At 39.0% G+C, this 11328-nt stretch overlaps 1 protein-coding gene across 1 annotated transcript; it reads left to right on the forward strand.

Moving 5' to 3' along the window:
- The first annotated feature begins 1711 nt into the window (after positions 1-1711).
- LOC133300526 (uncharacterized) lies at positions 1712-5496 on the forward strand. Its single transcript, XM_061500085.1, has 2 exons — positions 1712-1798; positions 3970-5496. Exons 1-2 carry the CDS (start codon positions 1712-1714, stop codon positions 5494-5496), a joined length of 1614 nt encoding a protein of 537 aa, XP_061356069.1.
- Positions 5497-11328: the final 5832 nt, after the last annotated feature.

Consider the following 11328-nt stretch of genomic DNA (forward strand, 5'->3'; position numbering starts at 1 on the left):
AGCAAAGAAATGTACGGCGAGGAACTAGCTGTGGAATCACACGGAGACATCACCACACGCTTGGCATAACATTCAATCAATGCACAATTCCTGGACAACCAATCCATGCCCAGAATAACCTCCAAGTTAGCCATCGGCAATCCTATCAGATCTACCGAATACTCATGGCCATCCCATTGAAACACGACATCTTGATGTACAGTGGTAGAATCACACTTTTATCCGGTGGCGGTGGTCACCCGCAACGGTGGAGAAAGCACAGACATGGGTAACTCAAGCCCCACAGCAATCAGGGTTGCAACAAAAGAATGCGTAGCCCCAGAGTCAAACAAAACATCAACAGATGATGCACCAATAACAACAGTACCTCTGACAATGTTCGGAGCTCGATCCGACTGCTGACGATCCAGAGTATAAACACGCCCAGTAGACGGTGGCACTGCCGGGTTCGAAGTAGGTGGAAGGGGAACCATCTGAAGTGGTACTGCCTGCACAACAGTAGCTCTCACCGTCGATGACAGACAATCTCGAGAGAAGTGGCCCTCCTTGCCACACTGAAAGCAAATCAACTGGCCAGTAGAACACGGCCCAAAATGAGTCTTCCCGCATCTCGAACACTTGGGAGCAGGAGGTCTTGCTACACTCCCCTGAGCAAAAGTCCTCTTAAATTGATTCGGCACTTGCCGAGCCGCCATCTGGTTTCCCTTGCCCTTGTTCCCAAACTTCTTGTCCCTCCAAGTAGTGGAACTACCAGCTACCTTCATCGCCTTAGCAACCTTGGCCCTCTTGGCCTTACTCGAGTCGTAGAAGTCCTCGATATCCCGACACTGCTGAACCAGTGTCCCAAAGTCTCGTGAAGCAGAACCAGCAAGGTAACCAGCAATATCCTCACTAAGTCTCCTGCAGAACTTAGCAGCCAAGAATGTCGGAGTAGGGATCGCCATCCGGAAGTGTGCAAACTTCACCAGCTGGTTGAACTTGGCCAGGTACTCGTCAACAGACAACGAGCCCTGAACCAACCTGTCAAACTCCCCCTGCTTCCTCTCCTGAGCATCGTAAGGGAAATACTGACCCAGAAAGCAATCCTCGAAGAATGGCCATGTCATCACATGGCCCTGCATCTCGTAGACATGAGAAGTGTTCGTCCACCACTCATGGGCATCGCCCTCCAGCATGTAGGTAGCGAACATGAGCTTCTGCGGATCCGTACACTGCATGAACCGGAATATCTTGTCCAGCGCCTGTAGCTATCGCGCCGCTGCAACAGGATAATAAGATCCATCAAAGGTAGGTGGCTTATGCTTACGAAAAGCATTCAGCTGGCGATCAATCGCATCACGGTCCTCAACAGGCTCCACAAAGGGTTCCAACACCCCAGTGACATGAGTAGCACTTCCAATGTGACTCAGGGTCTCATCCTGAACACTAGATGGAGGCGGCGGCGGTGGCTGTAAGAACCCGCACCGTTAATTAAGGAAATTAATTAATTATATATGAGAATTAGGAAATAATTTCATAATTGACCCTAATAATTATTATGAGGCTCTAACAATTATAGTAAGTGATTATACTATATTTTTAGGCTTAATTCTGATTGATAAATGTTGTGAATTGCATGGAAATTAGGGTTTTATGCTGTAAAAGTTACAGTAATTGAGATCTTGCTAACATGTTGTCGTAATGTTGAATTACAAGGTTTTTAACACTTATTATGGCAATTTGGAACCAAACGAAGACATCAAGTGAAGATGAAGTCACAAGAAGGCAAGAATTCAAGGATTCACCTCTGGAAGATCATGTTTTGACGTGTTAATTCACGCTAAAACGTCCACAAAGCATCCCAAAACCCTTCGAACAACACGTTTTGGCGTGCTACTAGACGCCAAAACGTGCTAAGACAGACATCAACAAGTAATTCAACAGCAAAAATCAACCCAAGAGCTGCTGAAGAGTCAAAGGAAAATTTGATCAAGATACGCAACAGATTCCATGAAGATTTAAAGAAGATTTGTTCAGATAGGATATGGAACTAAAACGGAAACAAATCAAGATGATTCTTGAGAAGATTGAAGCAAGATACAACGAAGATTTAAAACTCTAATTCATCAACCAAATCTCTAAGATTTTACATGAAAAAGGAAACAGAGATGAAATCAAATATAAATCTTGTATGGATTCATTGGAAGATTGGATGATGGATACAACTCCTGTGGTTATAAATAAGGAGCTTGGGAGCACAAACCAATACACAATTCAGAAATACATTCACCAATTCATTCATCCCTATTCATACTCCAAGGAGGAATCCTATTGCGGAGCACTAGAACACTGAGGAACCAAGTCAACATCACACCAATGGAGGATTGGGGTTCTCTTTTCTTTATTATTTCTTTTCAATTCAGTATGCTAGAGTAGTCTTTTATGTAGTTAAGGGTAGATGAAACACAATTGAACCATTATGTTTATGAATTAAATTGTTTCTGAATCCTGTTCTTTTTATAATTGAATAAATTATCCGTCTTTAATGCTTTCTATGAGTTTTCTCCTTATAGAATGATTTTGGGGAATTGTATGACAATAGGGATGTTGGTGCATGAACCTTGACTTGATAATTTATCATAATCCTTGTTATCTAGGAATAGGAATAGGAATAGACATATGGTAATTATGCAATCTTGTAATTCTTGATCTTAATGCATGTTTTCTTGGGAGAATAATCGGGGAACTAGAGTTCTTTCAAGATTACATAGATTTATGGTAACAAGGAATTGAGCCGTAATTAACTCAGATAGAATTGATTGGAAATATATTAAGAAACGGATTCTTGGCTTTTTTATTCATAACATATTGAGGATATTGGGGGAAGTCAAAACCTTAACTACGCTTGTTTAAATTTCAATCAAACATCATCTTCATTCATTCTTTCAATTCTGAATTTTCATATTGCATGCTTTTACTTGTTTTTAATTTTAAGTTCTTTGAACCACAACTCTTTTCATCTAAATTCACTATTCTCTCAAACCCAACTTTTGATTGTCTAACTAAGATGCAATTACCGAACTAGTGCTTGAAAATTCTGATCCTCGTGGGAACGATCTCGTACTCTGGTACACTTTATTACTTTACGACAGGTGCACTTGCCGTGTCGCTATCAAATTTTTGGCGCCGTTGCCGGGGATCGAATTCTTCAACATTAGAAGTAGCTAATTAAATTTTAGATTGGACTTTTAATTTTCTGCACTTTATACATTCTTCAAATATATTTTTCTGCATTAAAATTCTGCATCAATTTTCGGCATATTTATTTTTCTGCATTCTTTGTTTGTTTATGTTTTATTTTTTCTGTTGTGTGTTTTTTCTATTTTTCTGCACATCTTTTCAATCTTAGTTTATGCGAGGTACTCTTAACCCGCGAACCTTGCAGTTTGATCCTGAGCTAGAAAAGACAGAAAGGAAACTTAGGAAAGACGCAAAAGCAAAGAAAGCGAAGGAAACAAAGGTATCAACTTCAACGGAACCAAAAGAGGAACCTAAGGAGGAACCAATGGCAGGAAACAATCAACTCGCTTCAAGGACGTTGGGAGATTACATGACCCCAGCTTGAGTTCCATAGACAGCAAGCATTGTTAGACCTAACATAGAGGCTAACGACTTTGAACTGAAGCCGGCACAAGAACACTAGTGAATGCTGTTGCAGGAGGCTCCCTGAAAACAAAAACTCCTGAGGAAGCACTTGAACTGTTGAAATCATTAGCATCTCAAGAATTTGACAATGCTCCAGCCCCAGTTGACCCAAGAAGATCAGGAATCATGAAGCTTGAAGGCTATGATGCACTCTTAGCCCAGAATGAATAAATGCTACAAATGCACAAGAAACAATAAGAACAATTAGATGCTCTTAATAAGAAATTTAACATTTCTCAAGTTTCTTCAGTTTCTAATGCTAACATTAAATGTGATATTTGTCAGGAGGCTCATGCAACTGAGGATTGTGAATATATAAGAGCAGCGGAAAAGCCACTAGCAGAGGTCAATGGACTCTGGTATGATCAGAAGAATCAGAATCAATATCCAGGGTTGAGTTACAAGTCAAACTACCAGCTGAATCCTCCTGTGCCATTGCAACAACAACAACAACCTCCACAATCAGAGTGGGAAAAAACATTTGCACAGCTGTCCAAGACCACCTCGGACTACATTCAGAATTCAAATTCCTTCAGAGAGGAGACAAGAGCCTCATTCCGGAATCAAGAAGCTTCGATCCGGAACTTGGAGACTCAAATTGGTCAGCTGTCAAGACAGTTCACTAAAAGAACTCAGGGTGCTTTGTCAAGCAACACAATTGTCAATCCAAGGGAGCATTGCAATGCTATCACCACTAGGAGTGGGACAATAATTCAACCTATAGAGGAACAGCCCGAAAAAAAGAAGAAGGATGGCGAAGCATCAGATGAAGAAGAAAAGGAAAAGGATACAATTGAAGTTGACAAAAGCAATCCTGAAAAAGCCGAAAAGAAACTATTCAAGTGGGAGAAGAAGAAAGCTTTAGAAAGACAAAACAAGCCATTAGATCTCTCTCCGTATACTCGAATCCCTTATCCTCAGAGATTAAATAAAGAGATTCAGAAGCAGCAATATTCAAAGTTTCTAGACATATTCAGCAAATTACAGATCAACATTCTTTTTGCCGAAGCTTTAGAGAACATGCCCAACTACGCAAGGTTTATGGAGGATCTATTATCAAGGAAGCGTAAGTTGCGAGAATATGAGACAGTCAATCTGACGGAGGAATGTAATGCTATCAGCGAAAAGAAGTTACCTACCAAAGTCAAGGATCCAGGGAGCTTCAGCATTCCATGCACTATAGGCAAGATGGAAGTAGACAATGTTTTATGTGATCTTGGAGCTAGCATCAATGTCATGCCACTCTCCGTGATGAAGAAGCTAGGGATAACCGAAGTGAAGCCCACAAAGACGATAGTGCAACTGGCTGACCGCTCTTCAAAGCAAGCTTACGGTATCATTGAAGACATATTGGTTAAGGTAGACAAATTTATCATTCCTGTCGATTTTGTCATCCTTGACATTGAAGAAGATGCCACAATTCCTATGATTTTTGGAAGACCCTTCTTGGCAACTTCAGGAGCACTTATTGATGTGCTAAAAGGCGAGCTGATATTACGGGTAGACGAAGAGCAAGTAACTTTCAAGTTCTTTGACAAAGAAGTCCCCTCATCTGTAGCTCAACCGAAAGATCAAGTCTACTACATTGGTGAAAAGAAAGGTGAAGAAGAACACAATGAGGAGTCTTCTCGAGAAAGTAAGCCAAAAGTTAAGATGGAGAAACCTAGTAGCGAAGGAAAGCATGTAAAAGTCAAGTTCAAAGTTCCTGAGACTACTTTACCTCATCCATATGCAGACGAGCACTATGGGAAAACACAATTTATGAATGATGGACCTTGGTCATCACCAAGCTTATGCTTTGAGCCACCATGAAAGTAAATCAGGTACGTCAGGCTCGTGACGTAAAAAAGGCGCTAATGGGTAGGCAAACCCACACTTTACTGTTTTATTTTCATTGTTTTATTTATTTTTACTTTGAATTAAATAAAGAGAAAATACAAAAATATAGGAGAAGGTGTTGAGACTAATGCCTACAATTAAGTGAATTTTACAGGTGAAGAAAAGGAAACAAACAACAAGAGAGCAATTAGTTGTTCTTATTTCTCGACACGAATTCTTTTTAGATTTAAATCTGTTACTGAGGACAACAACATTTAAATCTGTTACTGAGGAACACGCGGTTCATCTGAGCACAATTGAGTAAGCTGGAGGAACTTCATGAGTACACACAGAATATCCGGCTAAAATAGGGAATTATCTGAAAACCTTTTTTTCATTGCTTTAGCTTATTTTTATTTTATTGAGAATTTTTAATTTTTTTTTAGTTTGTTTTGAAAACCCCAAGCCACTATTTTGTGAAAAGTTGAAAGTATTACTCAGTGTTTTTAAATGGAAAAATGACGGGAATTTTTAATCAGTAATTGATCCAGAGCATGATGATGAACATACTTAAATTTTCATAATGAACATCAATGCAATGATTTTCATGATTCATTGAATATTCTCTTAAGTGATGAATAGGGAAATTACTGTGCATTCATAGCCGTAAGGTTTTGAGCCTATACAAAAAAAAAAATTATAGAGTGTGCATCCCACTGTATGAAAGACTCTAGAACTTGCTTTGTTTCTTACTTGAATTGGTATGTGATATATTTTATAGATATGATTGAGGCATGTTCTTTCTTAAAACTAGATGGCCAAATAGCCAATCCTTGATGATATTCCTTAGTAAAGCCCCCTTGAGCCTAAACTTTTTATTCATGAAGAACCCTTGAATATGAATACCCACTTCCCCAATTGAATCCTCACCTTAATAGCAGATTAATTTCAGATTTCAAGTAAAGAGTGGATATGAGTTTCAACTATGCAAGTGTTCAACGGAATAAAGAAGTAGAAGCAAAAGGGCAAAGCCCAAAGTGAAAAGAAAAAAAAAATTGTTCTGAGAAAAGAGAACGACAGACAAGAAAAAAAAAGTTCAAAAGAAAAAGAAAAAGAAAGGACTGAAGTAAGAAGAAAGAAAGTTGTTTACAAATGTAAACAAATGCATAAGTTCCTCTTCAAGAAAATCTAATTTTAATCTTGCAGCTCCTTCTCTAAATTTTCCTTCCTTTAGCCAGGCCAAGTTATAACCTAAGAAAGACTTCTTGATATGTGAGATATGTCACAATACTATGGAAAGCGAGAATATAATCAAGCCTGTGGTAGTATTGATTCAATAGGGATTCGAGTGAAACACCAACCCTCTAAACAGTTGAGTGTGAGTGAATTAAAATCCTAGTGAAGGAGTGTTTCGGGAAATTTTCCTTATTCTTTATCTTAAGAAAGTTGTTGCATATTTTTACTGATGAATTATGAATTTTGTTGATTGATGCGTTAATTTTTAGAATCTGAATGCTCTGTAATCATGTCTCTGATTGAATAATTCCTGCCAAATTCCATGCTTTTGAGATTCCTACTTCCTAATCCCTTGAGTTTATTCTAGTGCATTGCTGAGGACAACAATGTTCAAATCTGGGAATCGTTGATAAACCCTTAGTTTACCATGTTTTTAGGCTTAATTCTGATTGATAAATGTTGTGAATTGCATGGAAATTAGGGTTTTATGCTGTAAAAGTTACAGTAATTGAATATCTTGCTAACATGTTGTCGTAATGTTGAATTACAAGGTTTTTAACACTTATTATGGCAATTTGGAACCAAAGGAAGACATCAAGTGAAGATGAAGTCACAAGAAGGCAAGAATTCAAGTATTCACCTCTGGAAGAACACGTTTTGGCGTGCTAATTCACGCTAAAACGTCCACAAAGCATCCAAAAACCCTTCGAACAGCACGTTTTGCATGCTACTGGACGCCAAAACGTGCTAAGACAGACAACAACAAGGAATTCAATAGCAAAAATCCACCCAAGAGCTACTGAAGGGTCAAAGGAAAATTTGATCAAGATACGCAATAGATTCCATGAAGATTTAAAGAAAATTTGTTCAGATAGGATACAGAACTAAAACGGAAACAAATCAAGATGATTCCTGAGAAGATTAAAGCAAGATACAACGAAGATTTAAACCTCTAATTCATCAACCAAATCTCTAAGATTTTACATGAAAAAGGAAACAAAGATGAAATCAAATACAAATCTTGTATGGATTCATTGGAAGATTAGATGATGGATACAACTCCTGTGGTTATAAATAAGGAGCTTGGGAGCACAAACCAATACACAATTCAGAAATACATTCACCAATTCATTCATCCCCATTCATACTCCAAGGAGGAATCCTAATGCGGAGCACTAGAACACTGAGGAACCAAGTCGACATCACACCAATGGAGGCTTGGGGTTCTCTTTTCTTTATTATTTCTTTTCAATTCAGTGTGCTAGAGTAGTCTTTTATGTAGTTAAGGGTAGATGGAACCCAATTGAACCATTATGTTTATGAATTAAATTGTTTCTGAATCCTGTTCTTTTTATAATTGAATAAATTATCTGTCTTTAATGCTTTCTATGAGTTTGCTCCTTATAGAATGATTTTGGGGAATTGTATGACAATAGGGATGTTGGTGCATGGACCTTGACTTGATAATTTATCATAATCCTTGTTATCTAGGAATAGGAATAGGAATAGACATAGGGTAATTATGCAATCTTGTAATTCTTGATCTTAATGCATGTTTTCTTGGGAGAATAATCGAGAAACTAGAGTTCTTTCAAGATTACATAGATTTATGGTAACAAGGAATTAAGCCGTAATTAACTCAGATAGAATTGATTGGAAATATATTAAGAAACAGATTCTTGGCTTTTTAATTCATAAGATATTGAGGATATTCGGGGAAGTCGAAACCTTAACTACGCTTGTTTAAATTTCAATCAAACATCATCTTCATTCATTCTTTCAATTCTGAATTTTCATATTGCATGCTTTTACTTGTTTTTAATTTTAAGTTCTTTGAACCACAACTATTTTCATCTAAATTCACTATTCTCTCAAACCCAACTTTTGATTGTCCAACTAAGACGCAATTAGCGAACTAGTGTTTGAAAATTCTGATCCTCGTGGGAACGATCTCGTACTCCGGTACACTTTATTACTTTACGACTGGCGCACTTACCGTGTCGCTATCAGTTGCTGCACAGTTGAGTGGTGTAGGAAGCTCCATTTCCCTTCCTTTTACTGAGTTTAAGCTTTGGTAAGCTTCATCACCTTTGATTTTGAGTCTAATTGGTTAAAAATAGAACCTTGATGCATGTAATGAGCTTAAGATGATAACCTTATGTTGCGTAATGCTTAACACACTTAGAAATGCATGTTTAAGCTTCTGTAATCGGTAAAAGTTGGACCTTTGGTTTGGATTTTCGCAAAATGCAGAATCTGGGTTCTGTCGCGAAATATCCGGATATTTGGTTGTGAATATCCGGATATTGATATTCGGATATGGGTATCCGAATATTGATATCCGAATATGGGTTTTTCGGATATCTGAATATGATATCCGGATATGCATATCCGGATATGATATCCGGATATTGATATCCGGATATGTCCCCGACTTATATCCAGATATTCTGAGATTTCGAAGAACAGTAGCTGCATTGTCATACAGTAGGTTATTGGGGGTTTGTGGACCCTAGTTTGTTGAAGTTGAACTTATGTTTTTATTATCTAAGTCAGAACCTAAGTGTTTTAGGGCTTGTGACTTGTGAGAAGACTAAAGACGTAAACCGTAATAGGAAAACATAGTCTTTATGTTTATGTTTATGAGCTATGAGTGTTGATATGCTTGCTGGTCCTAATCAGATTGTGATCTGCTGTGTGTTGGACTTGAGCTGTGTGGACTCTTGGCATTGGATAGTGAGCTTGCAAGGTAAGCTTTCGTGTCCTCGATTTAGCCATGTTGTGGTTCCACCATGTCCCATGGGGGTATGGTTATATGCATGCTGTGTTACATGCTTTTAATGTTTTGGAAATGCTTTTGAGCTGTTATATGCTAGTGCCTTTATGATATGCATGTGGTGTTCCACCTATACGATAAGCCTGAGTATGTAGTACATACAATATGGTGAGGCTGTGGGTGAGGTGCAAGTGGTGTTCCTTGTACTATCTGTAGGTAATAGACGTATTCCTGCATTTCTCTGGCCAGTAGAATAGTTTAAACACACATGTCATGAATATCTGCTGCACTCCATAGATTTGGAACCTAGATTGGAAATTACTGTTTTTGAACTTATATTGCATATGTAAGTGAGCTTGGGGTGGAAGATCCTTGAGGACCCCTTGTCTTGCTGAGATTTCTGTTTAGAGATCTCACCCCACGTTTGGGGCACCATTTCAGGTTCAGGTAATGTTGGGAGTGAGACCTCAGGCGGCAGGTGGCCGGAGTTGAGTTAGATATTGCTGATTTTTATGATGACTTGTGGGATGCTGGTTATGCTTGTAGCTAGTATGCTTTTAGCTTCATTTTTTATTATGGATTATCTTGTTGAGACGCTGTTGTTATGATGTTGCTTTGGTGAGCATGGGGATTGTCCATGCCACATAGACTTGATTATTGTCTTGTTTTATTTGGAGTTGTAATAATGTATAAGGATATTGTCCGGATTACGTGTTGTAATGCCGTGACTTAGATACTCACTTTATATATATATTTGAGGTATTTCAGTTAGATTTCTATTTGCATTTACATATAAGCGATGTATTTTTTATGAAATTGATTAAGTAATCAACTTGGCTAAGTATAATGACGTCATAATTGAAAAGAAAAAGATATTCCACAATTTTTAATTAAGCGCAGCTTAATACGATGATATGTTAACAAACCGGGTATACACAGGGCGTTACATTTTATGGTATCAGAGTGACGGTTCTAGGGAAAAGCCTGTATGTATTGCAATGATTAGGATGTTTGGTTGTGTCTGTCTTGTGTGTTTGCTCCGTTGGTTTTTATTATGATGATGCATATATGATCACATTGCGTGGGCCTGATCAACTCATAATTTGTGTAACTTGAGCAGAGTCATGGTAGGATCCAGGAGAACACGTGAGACTGCTGAGGGTCAACCCGACCCAATCCTAACTGCATTGGTTGAGATGCAGGAGGCCACTAGATTGGCCAACGTGGCAATGATGGACGCTGTTAAAGAAGCAAACCAGAAGGCCACGGAGGATGCTCTTGAGGCGAATCAGCTGGCGAACATGACTATGATGAGGGTCATGTTGTAGGAGATAAGAGCTGGTCCTGCTGTTGGTCAGTTCCCACCGCCACCACCTCCACCGCCGCCTCCACCTAGTGTTCAGGATGAGACCCTGAGTCACATTGGTAGGGCTACTCATGTCACTATGGTGTTGGAACCCTTTGTGGAGCCTGTTGAGGACCGTGATGCGATTGATCGCCGGCTGAATGCTTTCCGTAAGCATAAGCCACCTACCTATGATGGATCTTATGATCCTGTTGCTGCGGCGCGATAGCTACAGGCGCTGACAAGATATTCTGGGTCATGCAGTGTACGGATCCGCAGAAGCTGATGTTCGCTACCTACATGCTGGAGGGCGATGCCCATGAGAGGTGGACGAACACTTCTCATGTCTACGAGATGCAGGGCCATGTGATGACATGGCCATTCTTCGAGGATTGCTTTCTGGGTCAGTATTTCCCTTACGATGCTTTTTGGTGAAGTTTGCACACTTCCGGATGGAGAGGCCTACTCC

The sequence above is a fragment of the Gastrolobium bilobum genome, unplaced genomic scaffold, assembly GCF_033153095.1.
Source record: "Gastrolobium bilobum isolate Gb01-03AN ecotype WA unplaced genomic scaffold, APGP_CSIRO_Gbil_v1 utg3482, whole genome shotgun sequence".
NCBI classification, from domain to species: domain Eukaryota; kingdom Viridiplantae; phylum Streptophyta; class Magnoliopsida; order Fabales; family Fabaceae; genus Gastrolobium; species Gastrolobium bilobum.